General features: G+C 43.6%; 1 protein-coding gene across 2 annotated transcripts in view; it reads right to left on the reverse strand.

The window, feature by feature from the left end:
- csmd2 (CUB and Sushi multiple domains 2) overlaps positions 1-18680 on the reverse strand; it is a gene marked incomplete at both ends in the record, with an annotated part of 212096 nt that overhangs the window by 140507 nt on the left and 52909 nt on the right. For both annotated transcript variants that reach the window (XM_079287579.1, XM_079287580.1), the window contains 2 exons: positions 14196-14403; positions 18448-18642. In XM_079287579.1, coding sequence (XP_079143705.1) covers positions 14196-14403; positions 18448-18642 — 403 coding nt within the window. The remainder of the gene's footprint in view (positions 1-14195; positions 14404-18447; positions 18643-18680) is intronic.

Here is an 18680-nt window from a genome sequence, read left to right on the forward strand (position 1 = left end):
TGAGTGCACCGTGCATTTGGCCCATTGATTTCATATGTTGCTTTCCTTCTAAACCTCTCTTCTCCACCCTCCCTCTTCCTCGTCCTCTTGCTCGGTTAATTACTGCGATTGATTAATTGACTGGTGTGACGTCCCTCACAGTCCTGTGAAACGTAGTGTGTCACGCCAATCACACTCTCAAAGATTGAGGGAGGCCAAGGTTAAAGGTATAACAACCTGGCAGAAAACAGTGATGTTGACTCAAAATCTAATTTCCATACAGCCTCTATCTTTTGATCACACCATAACAAGAAGCCACTGAAGCATGCCATCCTTCTTTAGATTAGTGGCCCTTGACCAAGGGAGTGAATTAAGGGATCAAAGTGGTTCTGTAGGATGAATCATCAGTGGAAGCTGCAGACATACGGCGCTGTTAAGTAAAGAGGCCCCTTGCTGTAATGTCCTGAAGAGTCCAGAATTAAGTGTTTGGATAAGATAAGCTTTCAAAAATGTATTTTAAAATTAAAGCTGCGAGCAGCGATGAGCGGGCCCTCGCAATATGCACGTCGGGGTGCATGCACGTCGGGGTGCCGGCGGGACTCCGGCCTGCGCGGCCGAGAACGTCCGCGACCGTCGGACGGCGTGAGGACTCTGGTTGATGCTGTCATTCAGTTCCGTGACCGTCAGACACTGCATGCAGGTTCAGAGCATGGCCCCAATATACTTTTATTTAAGTCCATATGTGATACATGTTCCTACCAAATTCCATACATCTAGGTGAAACGTACTGCGAGGGCTGCTTCGTTGAAATTTTGTAGGGGGCGCTATTGAGCCGATTTGCCACTCTGAACCAATAAAATCATATTATACAACTACATTTTGGGCTTTAAATGTGTATGCCAAGTTTGCTTATGTTTCGAGCATTTTTAGCCTCTCAAAATGACCTTCGTTGTTAACGGCGAAGACTGCATCGCCACGGCAACGGCGTTCGACGAAACATCAAAAGCTTCATGATCTGGCATTATGAACTATTTGTGTGGAACAAATTTGATATTGATTTGATTTACCTACTAAGAGAAACAAGCCAAAGTATCAAGACTTTAACTTCCTGTTACCAGTAGGTGGCGCTATGACTATGATTCAAAATTGGCCTGCATATGTCTTCAGGCCTGGAGTCTAATCAAACACGTGAAATCTGGTAAAGATCTGATGATGTGGAGTCGAGTTACATCAGTTTATTCGTTCATGGCGAAGGATCGAAATTCCGTCGCCACGGCAACAGCTTTTCACGAAACAACAAGCTTTGAGTAACTTTTCATCACAAAGGTCTTTAGACTGTACCGACCAAATTTGAAGTTGATCTGATGAATTCCCTAGGAGGAGTTCGTTAAAGTGCAGGGCCTGGAAATGACAAAAACGACATGAGAAATTCATAAAAAATACAAAATGGCTGACTTCCGGTTGGGTTTAGAGCATAGCCCCAAGAGACTTTTATTGAAGTCCATATGCGATACATGTTCCTACCACATTTCATACATCTAGGTCAAACGTACTGCGAGGGCTGCTTCGTCGAAATTTTGTAGGGGGCGCTATTGAGCCGATTTTCCACTCTGAACCAATAAAATCATATTCTGTAACTACATTTCGGCCTTGTAATCTACTTGCCAAGTTTGCTTATGTTTCGAGCATTTTTAGCCTCTCAAAATGACCTTCGTTGTTAACGGCGAAGACTGCATCGCCACGGCAACGGCGTTGGACGAAACATCAAAAGCTTCATGATCTGGCATTATGAACTTCTTGTATTTGTGTGGAACAAATTTGATATTGATTTGATTTACCTACTAAGAGAAACAAGCCAAAGTATAACGACTTTAACTTCCTGTTACCAGTAGGTGGCGCTATGACTATGATTCAAAATTGGCCTGCAGATGTCTTCAGGCCTGGAGTCTAATCAAACACGTGAAATCTGGTAAAGATCTGATGATGTGGAGTCGAGTTACATCAGTTTATTCGTTCATGGCGAAGGATCGAAATTCGCCGAGCCGCCACGTCGCCGCCCTTCAGTAACTTCTTACAATCTTCACAATGAAGCATTATCAAGGTCTTAAGGCTTGTTTGACAACATTTGAGAGGGATCTGATTAATCTGTGAGGAGCAGGATGTCAAAGTACGCAGCGTACAACTTCCGGTTGCCACTAGGTGGCGCTATCACTATGATTCTAAATTATCATACAGATGTGTTCCGGGTCAGGATGTTATGACATATGAGAGATTTGGAGCAGATTCGACAATGTACGGCCGAGTTACAACAACTTCCTGTTTCGTGGCGAATGGTGTTTCTTTGACGCCACGCCACGGCCACATAGTTCGATAACTTTTTGATCTTTGAGTAACTTTTCACTGCCAAGGTCTCAAGAGCAGACTAGCCGAATCTGAAGTCAATCGGGTCAAATCTCTGGGAGGAGTTCGTTAAAGTATGACGCCTTGAAACGGTCAAAAAACGTCATAAAAGCAAAAATGGCCGACTTCCTGTTTGGTTTAGAGAAAACGGCCAAGAGGATTTTTGGTGCGTCTCATCACGTTCCACATACCTACCAACTTTCATACAGCTGGGTGAAACCTGATGTTGGGGCTACTCAATAGGGGGCGCTAGCGAGCCAATATTTCATACCGCAGCTGGACACCCCAATCAGACTGCAATTTTCGCAAATTCTGGCTTGCGTGCCAAATTTCACAGACTTCCCAATATCCCAAGCACCTCCTTTTTGCGACGAAACACTTAGAATAAGAAGAATAATTAAAGCTGCGAGCAGCGATGGGCGGGCCCTCGCAATATGCACGTCGGGGTGCCGGCGGGACTCCGGCCTGCGCGGCCGAGAACGTCCGCGACCGTCGGACGGCGCGAGGACTCTGGCTGATGCTGCCATTTAGTTCTGTGACCGTCAGACACTGCATGCAGGTTTAGAGCATGGCCCCAATATACTTTTATTTAAGTCCATATGTGATACATGTTCCCACCAAATTTCATACATCTAGGTCAAACGTACTGCGAGGGCTGCTTCGTCGAAATTTTGTAGGGGGCGCTATTGAGCCGATTTGCCACTCTGAACCAATAAAATCATATTCCCTAACTACATTTCGGCCTTGTAATCTACTTGCCAAGTTTGCTTATGTTTCGAGCATTTGTAGCCTCTCAAAATGACCTTCGTTGTTAACGGCGAAGACTGTATCGCCACGGCAACGGCGTTCGATGAAACATCAAAAGCTTCATGATCTGGCATTCTGAACTTCTTGTATTTGTGTGGAACAAATTTGAAATTGATTTGATTTACCTACTAAGAGAAACAAGCCAAAGTATAAAGACTTTAACTTCCTGTTACCAGTAGGTGGCGCTATGACTATGATTCAAAATTGGCTTGCAGATGTCTTCAGGCCTGGAGTCTAATCAAACACGTGAAATCTGGTAAAGATCTGATGATGTGGAGTCGAGTTACATCAGTTTATTCGTTCATGGCGAAGGATCGAAATTCCGTCGCCACGGCAACAGCTTTTCACGAAACAACAAGCTTTGAGTAACTTTTCATCACAAAGGTCTTTAGACTGTACCGACCAAATTTGAAGTTGATCTGATGAATTCCCTAGGAGGAGTTCGTTAAAGTGCAGCGCCTGGAAATGACAAAAACGACATGAGAAATTCATAAAAAATGCAAAATGGCTGACTTCCGGTTGGGTTTAGAGCATAGCCCCAAGAGACTTTTATTGAAGTCCATATGCGATACATGTTCCTACAACATTTCATACATCTAGGTCAAACGTACTGCGAGGGCTGCTTCGTCGAAATTTTGTAGGGGGCGCTATTGAGCCGATTTGCCACTCTGAACCAATACAATCATATTATACAACTACATTTTGGGCTTTAAATGTGTATGCCAAGTTTGCTTATGTTTCGAGCATTTTTAGCCTCTCAAAATGACCTTCGTTGTTCACGGCGAAGACTGCATCGCCACGGCAACGGCGTTCGACGAAACATCAAAATCTTCATGATCTGGCATTATGAACTTCTTGTATTTGTGTGGAAGAAATTTGATATTGATTTGATTTACCTACTAAGAGAAACAAGCCAAAGTATAAAGACTTTAACTTCCTGTTACCAGTAGGTGGCGCTATGACTATGATTCAAAATTGGCCTGCAGATGTCTTCAGGCCTGGAGTCTAATCAAGCATGTGCAATCTGGTAAAGATCTGATGATGTGGAGTCGAGATACATCAGTTTATTCGTTCATGGCGAAGGATCGAAATTCGCCGAGCCGCCACGTCGCCGCCCTTCAGTAACTTCTTGCACTCTTCACAACGAAGCATTATCAAGGTCTTAAGGCTTGTTTGACAACATTTGAGAGGGATCTGATTAATCTGTGAGGAGCAGGATGTCAAAGTACGCAGCGTACAACTTCCGGTTGCCACTAGGTGGCGCTATCACTATGATTCTAAATTATCATATAGATGTGTTCCGGGTCAGGATGTTATGACATATGAGAGATTTTGAGCAGATTCGACAATGTACAGCCGAGTTACAACAACTTCCTGTTTCGTGGCGAATGGTGTTTCTTTGACGCCACGCCACGGCCACATAGTTCGATAACTTTTTGATCTTTGAGTAACTTTTCACTGCCAAGGTCTCAAGAGCAGACTAGCCGAATCTGAAGTCAATCGGGTCAAATCTCTGGGAGGAGTTCGTTAAAGTATGACGCCTTGAAACGGTCAAAAAACGTCATAAAAGCAAAAATGGCCGACTTCCTGTTTGGTTTAGACAAAACGGCCAAGAGGATTTTTTGTGCGTCTCATCACGTTCCACATACCGACCAAATTTCATACAGCTGGGTGAATCCTGATGTTGGGGCTACTCAATAGGGGGCGCTAGCGAGCCAATATTTCATACCGCAGCTGGACACCCCAATCAGACTGCAATTTTCGCAAATTCTGGCTTGCGTGCCAAATTTCACAACATTCCCAATATCCCAAGCACCTCCTTTTTGCGACGAAACACTAAAAATAAGAATAATAAGAATAATAAACATTCGAAATTCAATAGGTCCTCCGCTCCGACTACGTCGGTGCTCGGGCCCTAATTAAAGCTGCGAGCAGCGATGGGCGGGCCCTCGCAATATGCACGTCGGGGTGCCGGCGGGACTCCGGCCTGCGCGGCCGAGAACGTCCGCGACCGTCGGACGGCGCGAGGACTCTGGCTGATGCTGCCATTTAGTTCTGTGACCGTCAGACACTGCATGCAGGTTTAGAGCATGGCCCCAATATACTTTTATTTAAGTCCATATGTGATACATGTTCCCACCAAATTTCATACATCTAGGTCAAACGTACTGCGAGGGCTGCTTCGTCGAAATTTTGTAGGGGGCGCTATTGAGCCGATTTGCCACTCTGAACCAATAAAATCATATTCCCTAACTACATTTCGGCCTTGTAATCTACTTGCCAAGTTTGCTTATGTTTCGAGCATTTTTAGCCTGTCAAAATGACCTTCGTTGTTAACGGCGAAGACTGCATCGCCACGGCAACGGCGTTCGACGAAACATCAAAAACTTCATGATCTGGCATTATGAACTTCTTGTATTTGTGTGGAACAAATTTGATATTGATTTGATTTACCTACTGAGAGAAACAAGCCAAAGTATCAAGACTTTAACTTCCTGTTACCAGTAGGTGGCGCTATGACTATGATTCAAAATTGGCCTGCAGATGTCTTCAGGCCTGGAGTCTAATCAAGCATGTGCAATCTGGTAAAGATCTGATGATGTGGAGTCGAGATACATCAGTTTATTCGTTCATGGCGAAGGATCGAAATTCGCCGAGCCGCCACGTCGCCGCCCTTCAGTAACTTCTTACAATCTTCACAACGAAGCATTATCAACGTCTTAAGGCTTGTTTGACAACATTTGAGAGGGATCTGATTAATCTGTGAGGAGCAGGATGTCAAAGTACGCAGCCTACAACTTCCGGTTGCCACTAGGTGGCGCTATCACTATGATTCTAAATTATCATATAGATGTGTTCCGGGTCAGGATGTTATGACATATGAGAGATTTGGAGCAGATTCGACAATGTACGGCCAAGTTACAACAACTTCCTGTTTCGTGGCGAATGGTGTTTCTTTGACGCCACGCCACGGCCACATAGTTCGATAACTTTTTGATCTTTGAGTAACTTTTCACTGCCAAGGTCTCAAGAGCAGACTAGCCGAATCTGAAGTCAATCGGGTCAAATCTCTGGGAGGAGTTCGTTAAAGTATGACGCCTTGAAACGGTCAAAAAACGTCATAAAAGCAAAAATGGCCGACTTCCTGTTTGGTTTAGAGAAAACGGCCAAGAGGATTTTTTGTGCGTCTCATCACGTTCCACATACCGACCAAATTTCATACAGCTGGGTGAATCCTGATGTTGGGGCTACTCAATAGGGGGCGCTAGCGAGCCAATATTTCATACCGCAGCTGGACACCCCAATCAGACTGCAATTTTCGCAAATTCTGGCTTGCGTGCCAAATTTCACAACATTCCCAATATCCCAAGCACCTCCTTTTTGCCATGAAAGCGGAAGAAGAAGAAGAATAATAAACATTCGAAATTCAATAGGTCCTCCGCTCCGACTACGTCGGTGCTCGGGCCCTAATAATAAACATTCGAAATTCAATAGGTCCTCCGCTCCGACTACGTCGGTGCTCGGGCCCTAATTAGACTAACGTATTACAGTACTACTGAGATATGAACATGCAGTATTAAAGTTCTGCATCTAAAGGCATCCCCAAAAAAAGAATGCCTCCAATCCATTTGCAGGCCCAAGGCGCCAATTGTGCATTACTTCAAATATGTCTCTGTGTACAAATCATAAGCCATTAGTGCATCTGTGGGACTGTAAAAAAGCGACAGATTGGATCCCGACAGTGCAGTGCTTAGTAAACACAACTAAAGAGACACCCAGTCAGGGCACAGTGATGTGGGCCATTACGTCTAACCTCTGCGTGTTCTGTGGTCTCACTGGGATGGGGGTGAGGTAACAAATGGCTAGACATGCTTACACAAACACATTGCTATCCAGGCTGCTTGCCTCGCGGGAGCTGGTTTATAGGTTTGACTAAATATTGCGCAGTGAATTGCGACATCTGCAAAACACAACGTGGATGATCAATGCCAATACCATGTAATAATGAAGAATATAACGCATTCCCTTCCTCGTCTGCTGTGGTGTGATTTGTATAATATAGCCTAACTGGAAAACCCACAAGCCAGCTTGGAAGTGTGTTGAAGTACATGGGTATGCTTTGGCCCATTTCCGCTAACCTTGCTTTCTGCTACCCCTAATCCCCTCCCCTCCGAAGCTCGTAGCCTGAGCAATTTGACAGAGGGAGTAATAAAGTGTGGAGTGCTGGGGGTGAGCCAATCTGCAACAAGGCACCAGGTGTTGGAGATAATGTTTTGCTGGAGCATTTCTTGGCGTGTGGGGCGCTAAGTTCATCATAGCTGCAGTTTTGATCGATGGCGAGTTGGAGATTGAGTCCTCAACGAAGTGCTGTTGTTAATAAATCCTGACTCAGACAAAAGGGGCTGCAGCGGGGAGACTGGCAGAGACAGCTATTGATCTTTTGGTCAAGCACAGGCCGATAAGCCAAACTGTGGTTTTAGATGTATAAAGCTGACACTGCAGAACAAAAAGAGTGAAAATGGGGCAAACGGCATTGAAGAAGACAGCAGCGGTGACCTTTTTGAAATGTTTTTTGAAAGCTATTAATGGGGCACATTGAAATTTTAATCGGTCGACCTGGTTTTACAAACAAGCAAGTCATGAGTCATTTCCAGAAGATATACTATTCAGAAGAATCCTGACATTGATTCTTCCCTCAGGCTAACACAGTATTTATTCCAAAATACAAACAGTATGGACCAGTGTCTTGTGTTTGGCATCTACTATATACTAGGGGTGTAACGGTTCACAAAACTCACGGGTGGGTTCGGTACGATACAGTGGAGCCACGGTTCGGTACGTTTCGGTACAGTAGAAAACTATAAATGCCAGAGAAATGTACTTGATTTTAAAATATATTTATTCATTACAACTAACATCATGAAGTTATTCTTTGACTTTGAACAATGATGGAACTATACCTGAGTGACCCATCTTCTGGGGTGTCTTCTTAGCAACACATAAGCATAAAAAACTAAAACTGCTCCTTAATGTTATGTAGTATTGTTACTTACAGCTTGCTTACATCTTGTATTGTTACTTACATCTTGCAAAAGAGATTTTTAATCTCAATGGGACTACCTGGTTAAATAAAGGTTTTAAATTATTTTTTTTTTATTCATTTATTTTTTTTTATTCAAACATATTCGGTTCGTCATGCGTACCGAACCGTGAGCCTCGTACCGAACGGTTCAATACGAATACGCGTATTGTTACACCCCTACTATATACAATATCTAGTTTTACTCTTTAGATTAAAATGCTGATTATTAAGTCTAACTGCTGTGTCAAATGTATGTTATTAGTCATCAGACTATATTAAACATTTCAGTGAGTCCAGAAAAATATAATTGTCAGATTTGTTTTGCAGAACATTTTAACACCAGCACTGATGCGTTTCATCAAAGTACAGTCCTATCGTTGAGTATACAGCAGTGAAGGGTGTGCAGTTGCTCTTTAAAGGTTTGATGAGTTCAAAGCTCCATCAGATGCTCAGCCATGCCACAGCCCCCTGGCGATCGGATCGCATATCTGCGATCTTGAGGGACCACGATTGGACAACATGAAAAACACAAACACTTGTGACGTCCTATATTTACACCATGTCAAAATCCAACAGTAAAAGACAACGACGCGTTCTGCGCAATTAATCTCTAAGAACCTTCGCAAGATTGGCTGCAGGTCTGAGTCATCTGCAGGCTGGAGAATTGGGAGAGGTAAAGTGTTAGATGAGTCTCGAGAGTCTGTAGAGGTAGACAGGAATAAACTTGTAGGTCACAAAACCCAGACAGGGATCCAGCAAGATAAGAGGAAGTGATGGATGTGATACATTTCCATCCCAACCAATGTGTATCTACTCATGAACTTTCTCCATTGTAAAGTTTTGGGAGTACGGTTGCGGGCTTTCATATACAGTATATGCATATAATTCCCATTGCAACAGGCATGCAAAGTTAGGGGAATACAGGAGTCAACAGTAACCGGTGTTTGCGAATGCCCAAATCAAAAACCAATCTTCTGACATGCACTTTGCAAGTACATTGGGCTGCATCTCAAACTCTGGAATCTGGAAAACTTTACTAAAAAGCAAAGAAGGCTGTTTATTATCTGTCGTTTACTTTTGTTTTGGATGATTTGTATGTGGGTTTTATGAAGAGTGCACCACTTACAGTAAACGACTATCGGATGTATGATGAAAGACCATAGACTTTCATTAGACAATCAGATCAAACTATCCACTCCGATGCTTTATGGGCCCACATAGCAGGAGAGAGAGAGACTGACTGGGAAAGATAAAGAGACACAGCGAGAGGGAGCGAAAAGCCAGACTCAGACCTTCCTATACGTGACCAGACTAGTGATGCTGTGATGAATTACCGGAAAAGCGCCACGGAAAAACTCTTCCTTTACTCCACCAGTCCGTGTTGTGAGAAACAGGCCACAGCATAAGAAATGGGGGAGAAAAAAAAATGCCACACAGACAATATATGCCCACTCAACCAGCGCACAGCATCCATTTAAAAACACATCTATGCAAAGTGCCCGTGCATATGCTGCCAATACTCTGCACTCCCTTGCAGAAAATAACTGCCATAGTGCCCAAACGTTCAATTAATTACGCTTTCAAGCAGGGCACGTCCGGGATCACAGGTGGGCCGCCACACCTTCTCGCGCTGCCAGGCAAACAATGGTCAGAGGATCTGTTTCACGATCAATCACACCCATACTCACTCGCAATGTGACTTTTTTATTGAAGGAAATTCTTAAAAGCGGCGTACATCTGCTTGACGTGATGGACTGCCATTGAGTCCCAGTAGGACAGAGTATGAAACGTGTTCCCCACATGGCAAATAGCAGTTGGCATGTACACACATTCACATACAAATACACCGGTACACACTTTCATGGTTTTAGGCATACATATACACCATTGCACCACGATCTAGCAGTGGATCATCTAAGGTAAATAATAAAATAATATGTGCTGCAGTGAACCTAAACTTAAATCTCAGGAGCCCCAACATGAAAAACGCATCACTCTCTTTGAAAACACAAAAACAAAAGTTGAGGCATTCATCTTCACAAAAATGAAACCTACTCATATTGCTATAACTCCCATCGGAAACTGGAGAAAACAGTCCCTGGGCTTAAAAAGCTGTTCCGAAGACGCTGCACTCGCTCTCAGGTGAGTCAACCTAACAGCCAATCAATATACAGTATCTCCAGTGTTCTGTACTCTCCTGCAACAGCTCTTTATCTCTTTCTAACTCACTCATAAACAGACATGCTCCCTCCACGGGCTGGGACAAGCTGACCCATATCAGCACTGCAGGCATAATCCACATGCTTGCTAAATGTCAGTGTGCATGTCAAGTCCATAAGGTATAAGGTTAAAAGAGAGAGGACAAAGGATGGGAGGCAACCTACAGGGATCAAAACGCGTTGGGCTCTCAGATCTCCTAACAGGAAAAAAAAAAGAGTTGCATTTACGCAGGATGCTTTGTGTTGTCAGCAAAGGCTTGCGTGAAGAAAAAAAGATACCCCTCAAGGGAAATAGAGTTGGCAAAAGTTACTAGAACGGAAAACGAAGACATACGTTTTGTTTGGGAACACTTTCTGTAAAATGGTGCAATCATTGAACTGCGATGTGGAAATTATTTCAACAGAATGGCTCTTTTTTTTTTAGAGCCTTGGGAGTAATGGCAATATTCTGAGTGGTTTCAACTTCAGTTTCAGGCAAGTTATACTCTATTTATAGTACCCATGGTGTTGCTTTCAACGTCTCAAAGGAGCACTACTGGTGGATCAAAATGTATTATGGCCCTTTGCTAAACAATTGAGCGCCAAAGACAATTAAAAGTCAAATAGATGCGAGTTCCACTTAGCAGCAAGCGGGCGAATGAGCATCTGGCAATTGGCGAGCGTCAGGCGTTATTTACATTGCCTCAAAGTGGATGGTGATGAGGAAGAAAATCAATGTGGATGCAAACAGTGTAATGGCAGAGTAATGTGTTCCCCTGGGCAAGCAACAACAAAGAAGTCCTGTCAGGGGTGATGCAGAGTAGAGGCGGTATTCAGTTGCCTGTTTTTACCAGCCCTTCCCCCACTGCCACATTCAAATCCACATCTCAACTCCTGGAGTCAGTCTTCAAGGCTGCCTTCTCCGGCTGCCTCTTCAGAATGCTAACTCTGCAGGGCCGCCAATCAAAGCAGTGGATGGTACGGTAAACAGGAATGTAAGGGAACAGGATCAGACTCACATATGCACGGGGTGACGTTTTGGATGGTGATTCATGTTGTTTATCCTGGGTCATCCTCTTCCTCTCAAAATACACACAACAAGAGAGCTGGGAGCATGCTAACTTGACCTGCTTTCGTTTGAGCTGTTGTGGATCGATCAGGGATTCATGGTTTTCACCCTGATCCCTGGCCTCTCTTCTCCCATTGGACCACTCAACCTGTCCGTCAGGTATCAATCAATACTGCTCAGCGAGCTCCCCACAGTTTGAGTCAAGCAGCCAGCAGGATTCCAACACTATATACACTCTCCGGCTGTGAAATAAGAGCACACGGACACCTACATTCCTGCCATTTGATCAGGCCACAAGGATATACCAGTTTGTGCTTTCTAACTTCAGATAAGAGACATTACCCCTGAAAGCCACAAATAAAGGGTTTGATATGAGAAAAAAAACAAGAATCCAGGTTTAAGTTACATGTCTTTCTGACAGAAAGTAATGCTTATTTATTTGTAACATCATCCTAATAAGACAATACTGTGATCCTGGCCTGGATTGTAAACTCTAATTCAGAGTTAATAGTAGCCCTGAAATAAAGAAACCAAACTTTACACTTAAAGATAAATTAGTCCTGTCAAATCCAGTGTGATTAAATCACCGACCAGTCAAATTATATGGTGAGAGAGAGAGAGAGAGAGAGAGAGAGAGAGAGAGAGAGTTTCCTCTAGCGCCATTGAGTAGAGGGCTCACTGAGCCATTAACTGAATAGATGTGTGTTTTGGGTCAGCACCATCATAGCACTCCTCCTGACCTCTCTAATTGGCCACCAGCTGTGAGGTTGTTCGCCCTCCACCCATCCATCACTCCCAAGTCCATCCTCCCCTCCAAAGGTCCAGCCCTTCCCCACACTTCTTGCCTCTGGTGTCCGCCGATTCTCACTTGCTGACCCTGTCACCCCCTTTGTCTGTCCTTACTCCTCCCTGCTAACTTTAAAATGATAGACACCCAACCACTAAGAAACTTCAGAGATGAAGTTAAAGTCTTGAAAATAGACTGTTCAGTTCTTTATGATTCGTAAGAAAACCACCAACAGTTTTGAAGTCAGTAATTTGTGCATAAAACCCAGCGTGTTTTGAAAAAAAAATGTAACAATAGAGGCAAGTCAGCATGTCTGCACCGTGTCCTCTGTCCCACATGCCGCCTTTTCCTTGCAATGTGCACGATCAACTGTGACTTGCACTCTGCATCGCTTGCCAATATTCCTTCTCCCTCTTCACTTTATTTCCACTGTTTTCCCTTGCTCTTTAATAAGACGGTGCAGCCATGCTGCAGGTGCCCCACGATAAGTGCCCGCGGCAACAACCGGCACAAAGATGACAGAATCAGTCGAGATGTCGATGCCCGATACGACAACAGAGAGCAAATCAAAGTTCGGGACAAGAAGCTAATGAATTCGTAAAATGTGCAAAACAAGCAAAGTCGGGCTGCAGTCAGTGGGAGTCTGGGAAGCAATCAACTCTCGGTTGGCCAAGCAGAAATTTCAAAGAGACTTCAATATCAGGATACAAGGCACAATTCTCAGTTTTAAGACCACTCAGAGTCAATCAAGTCCTTCCCGGGAAGTGTTTTTCCTGAACTACTGAGTGAATGAGTGAAACTCACACAAGCTTCCAGGGGCCATCTCACTCCAACATGACTTGTCATATATTCTTTCTGAACCTTTTTCCTCTATCAACAGTCCTTTATCCCTCTGTCTTTCTCTGTGTGCGTCCGTGTGTTTCAACTGTTTAATGGCTCAGCCGAGGCTACCCCTCGTCCCGTCCTGCCGACTGCCTGTGGCTGTAACTTCAAAGTCTCTTTCTTTGCTTGTTCATCCACACCGCCCGTCTCCTACATGCTACTGAAACTGAACCTGCATTTTTATATTTCATCGAAGACAAAGAAAGTGCAGTGGCTTTTTCTGGTTTGTAACAACTGTGTATTTGTCATGCTAACATTAGCCTTGTGAGTGAGGGAGGGACACAGTGGCAGAGAGAGTGTGAATGAGTACATCTGTTTACACAAGTTCTTATAGAGTGCCAGCACAAATACACAGAAGTCTGGCTGAAAGTGTGAATACGTATGTGCACATGTCCATTTGTGCCCATATGGGCTCAACTGTGTGTGTGTGTGTGTGTGTGTGTGTGTGTGTGTTGAAACAACACTATACGTCTGGCGGTGGTAATCAAGCTCACTAATTACTGCCTGAGCTGAGAGAGTTGTCAGAGAGAGGAGGAGCTGCCACAGATGGCGAGAGACCCACACTGACACCAGGACATCCTACCTCTTCATCATTAGAGATGAGCATGTGTGTTTGTGTGAGACTGAGTTATTGAGAGAAGGAGTGAGGGTGTGTGACCAAGATTGAGTGTTCAAATTACAGTTGAAAACCACAGACCACATGACACGTCCCGAAGGGTAAAACGCTGAAAACTAGATAATAAACAAATACTTCATCCTTCTATATATAATGTTCATTTTAAAGATAGTAACAGAGACATTTCAGACAGCTATGTATCTAGATATACAGTCACTTTAAGCTGGCTAAGATCTAATGAACCGAGTCAAATTCCATTTCCTTAATCTGCAAAAAATGCCTGTCGGCAGGTTGTGTACCAGCGGACTCCCCTTCCCTTCCTGTCCAAAGCTCAGCTCGCTCTCCAGACAAATTGCTCGGGACTGACTACTCACCACTGTGAAGAGCCATCAGTGCCGCTGACCTCGAGCAGGTCATAGTCGTCCTCCAGCTGAAAGTCAGAGAATACCAGGGCAATGGTGTCTCCTGGCTCGGCCAGCACAGTCCAGGTGCAGTCGGCATTGTTGTTGTACTCGGTTGGGTAATTGGGGGTGGTGATCACCCCACTCTGGCCCCTCAGTGTCCCGCCACAGCCATCATCCGCTGCAGGGAGCACAGGAGAGAGAGAAAGGGCTGAAAAGCTATGTAAAGGAGGGAAATGTAAACACAAATCATCACAGACTTGTGTTGCAGGGATGACTGAAGACGTACAGACAAGCAGAACCAGTATGAGTGGCAAGGTAGTAAAAGGCTAATAAACACAAGCTGCAGCTTAACTCCAGCTAAAGGTCAGGTTTGACCCATAAGCAGTCATATCACATTCTATTGTAAGCTTATACCTAATCAGTACCATAGCGGCCCAACTATAAAAGGCCACGGATTAAATGAACACTCAATTTTTACGATCGAGTGTACTCAAACACTGACCCACGATGCAACACTCTCTTGAAGCAACAAGCTCACTCTGTAACTCAAGAGTTAAAACTTCCTCCACTGAAAGACACCTTCCGATGGTACATTATATCATAACAAACATGATATCATTTTCCAGAAGTTCCAAACAGAAATACACTGTCTGTATTATGGACAATACAGGCATTACACACACGTATACAATGTCAAAATGAATAATTGAATTGGACTGATATAGATAAAGCTCAATTATTATCACGCTAATAAACCACTTTGCTGCTCCAACATATGAAGATGGCAGATATGCTGATGACTGATGATGCTGATGAGGCGTAATGATTCAGCAAGAGAAGTCTTTCAAACTATGTCACAGAGGCTGATTTAAGTGGGTGAAGTTTCACCAGTATTCTTTTGCGCTTTATAAATATGTATTATTTTTACATTTTTTTAAGGCCGCAAATGATCTTTTAGCCACGAAAAGTCAGCCAAAAAGTGCAGATTTTAAAATTCAGGAGCATGAACATGTGCAATGACTTACAGCATATTGTTCCGTTGTCTGCAATTTTTGCCATAGGCCAGAGAGACACCAGTCACAGGATTTCAAAACGCCCTAGAGTGTTGATTACCATCAGCACAGAGCAGGGTAGAGTGTGTGATGCAACCGAATGCAATTAGGGGGGGGGGATTAAAGTCTTATTAATTCAGATTCATGTAAATGAACACAACTCTTCCATCCTCAAAACTGCTTGAAGGAGATCATTAAATAACAAAGCATGCATTTAATACGTTGCCGGGACATCTCCCCTTCCAAGCTTCTGAGATGTTCATTACAGCTTTAAACAAAAGAGTGTCATGTGCTATCTGCATTGCAATTCCTGCGTGGAATTTGTGACACATCAAAATGAGTTTTCAATGATCCGAAATGTCTGGTGCACCTCAGTAGTGGGATTCATTTGTGGGCAGCCAGCTAGCTGTGTGTGAGGTGTTTCAAAGGGGGGGGGGGGGAGCTCAGAGGCGCCAGGCCCCGTCTATCATCCATCCTACCTGTCACCACGGCAACCCCCCCTAAGGGAGGGCAGGCGAGTGTACGGGCGAGCGCGGAAACGTGTGAGGTGTGAACTTGAATGGGAGGGAAACCACGGCAACAGGGCAAGAAGAAGGGGATGAAGAGGATGACAGGTGACAAGCGAGGATGGGCGAGACAAAAAAGTGCAGAGGGAGGGTGGACGCCGAGGAAAGGGAGATGGCGAGAGGGGTGACAGGTGATTGTTGCAGTGGGAGTGACAGGAAGTAGAAGGCAGACAGACGAAAGGATGAGGAAGTGCATTGATATTCCACACAAGACGGTTTCTTCACACTTGAAGGGATGTCTCGGACGCTCCCCTTCACCTCGACTCTCTCTGTTGCATGTACAATGTGTGCATTGTACATATTTTCAGGCTGGTGTGTAAAAGTGGAAGAATCTATGGATGTGGAAGCATAAGCAATGCATGCAAGCTATAAAAGCATTCATGCCATCAACAAGGCATGTTTAAACGCACCAAAGATTCACACAGCTATAGCTTTAAAACTGTATCTGGGATTGTAAATGGAACAACTAAATGTGACCAAATTGATGACTATGAGACACGTAAAACATTATCTGTGCCATCAATGTCTGGCTACCATTGTATGGCTCGACGGCGCTGTCACGTTTGCCCTCTCCTTAGTTCAGAATGGCGACCGTGCCAAAGTCTTCTCCCCTGCTCCCAAAGTACAGCGTCACATGTGTGCTTTTTACACATGTGGGCAGGGTCTATAATTAAAGTGACATTAATTATACACTCATGCATTATGAAGGAGCACTCAGGTGTACACGTATAATTTTGTGTGGCACTGGGAGACCACAATTAATCACTGGGGAAATTGCTTGTTTCTAAAACTTGTTGGCATTTAATTTCTGCTGAAAAGGGAGCATAATTAATCACATCCTTTCGATCAGTGATTCTCAACTGGGGGGGACCCGTTTTCAGTGGGTCGCGGGCCTTTGCCTGACAAAAAAAAAGAAGAAATAAAAAGTGATTTTATTTTGAAGGGCATTTTTTACGAGAGATGAGAAAAATATAATATTGTGGCTCTTTCACTTCACCCTGAATGAACTGAATTTAAAGCTGTAGGGCAATTCAGTGAAAATATTTTTTCTAAAATGAATTTCGTTACGTAATTTAATTTTTAATCCAGCCGTTATTTTACTTGAAATGAGAAGAACATTTATTTATGTATTTCTATTTATTATTCATAATCAAATTTGAAACATTTGAATATTAGTTAAAAATATAATTGATATGTACTTTATTTGATTTGGCAGTTGTTTACTACACAGAGACGTTACTACTACTAGACTTCTTGACTATAGATATACCCAAAATATATATATATATATATATATATATATATATAAATATAAATATATATATATATATATATATTTATATTTATAAAATTTGGTTCGTGGGTCGCGGCTTGCCATTAAGAGGTGATGGTGGGTCCCGCATACAGACCAGTTGAGAACCACCGCTTTAGATACACACATCCATAAAATAGCTTTGTTTAGATCTGCACAGCAAATTGTCAGTGAATTATGGAGAAAAAGAGAGGGAGGGGAGATGAGTTCTTCACAATGTGACATAAACTTGCAACAAAAAAAAAACAGATTGCAAAATGTGCACATAACAATGTCACATTTGGGTGTGAAGTGCAGGCATGTGCATGTGTTTGTTTGTGATTGGGTAGGTGGGGACTGTGCTGGCGCGTTGTGCCCAGCCATGTGGGCTCCTATGTGGGCTTCCTGACTCCCAGCCTGGTTGCAGATGGCACCATGTCTCAGCGCTCTGCTCAGCATGCACACTGACATGAAACCATTGGCCACATGGACACAGCAAATGGACATCCACGGACATTCAAACTGTCACGTGTACGACATGTGGTTGCATGTTAATTGTGAAGAAAATAACGAAAATCATTCTGCAAAATGATGTACAATAGCATCACATTTGCCTAGAGTCAGCCATTTACTAGAGCAGTGTCATGCTAGGTCAGACAATGCATACTGGCAGGTGTCGCTGCCACAGGGGTGCTTGCTAACTTTGAGGGGAGGACAACTGGCATAAGCAGCAGGCTGGGAGCTAACGCATGAGGTCCTGTCATGGTAAATAAGATATCAGTGTATCCACAAAGAAATGTTGTCAGGTCATGTGAAGGCATGTGCAAATGCATGCGAGTGTGTGCGGGCTGGAGGAAAGGTTTCACCAGTTAGTGAATAAAAACAGTTTGTTTTTGAAATGTGGAGTAATCAACCTTTTTAAAAAACTGTTGTCATTTACAATGATTTTCAAGTTTTTTAGAGTTAATCGATAAAATCTGATGTTTCATTTTTAAATGATGGAAGGAATATCTTCGTGCATGTTCATTGGGACATTTGGACCAGCCATTCCGTTGTTAGTTGGTATTACCCTTTAATCCAGCTTTACAGTTGATGCCAAAATAACCTCCCTATGTGTTATGTTTGTTATTTATTAATTTTGAACAAACTTTAGTGTTCAAATATGAATCAAAATCAATTTGATTATCTGTGGCATATATCTGCGTTTAAATTAGATGTGATTAAAACATTTACTTTGTGGACAAAAGGTATTCCAGATGTAGCCTGGGGAGACCTGTTCTGATTGACAGTTTCCCACTGATCCTTCTACATACCTCTGCAGTAGGGAAGGGGGAAATCCCATGCAGCAGTACCCGCTGAAGTGGCAAGGCAGGACAGGGTGGTGTGACCCTCCAGCACATAGCCCGGGCTGCAGCTGTAGCGGATTTTGTCCCCAATGTTGAACGTGGACCCCTGCTGGTGGCCATTGAGCAGCTGTCCAGGATTACCACAAGTGTAGCTGGGCAGAGCTGGAGAGAGAGAGAGAGAGAGAGAGAGAGAGAGAGAG

The sequence above is a fragment of the Melanostigma gelatinosum genome (genome assembly GCF_949748355.1).
Source record: "Melanostigma gelatinosum genome assembly, chromosome: 17".
NCBI lineage: Eukaryota > Metazoa > Chordata > Actinopteri > Perciformes > Zoarcidae > Melanostigma > Melanostigma gelatinosum.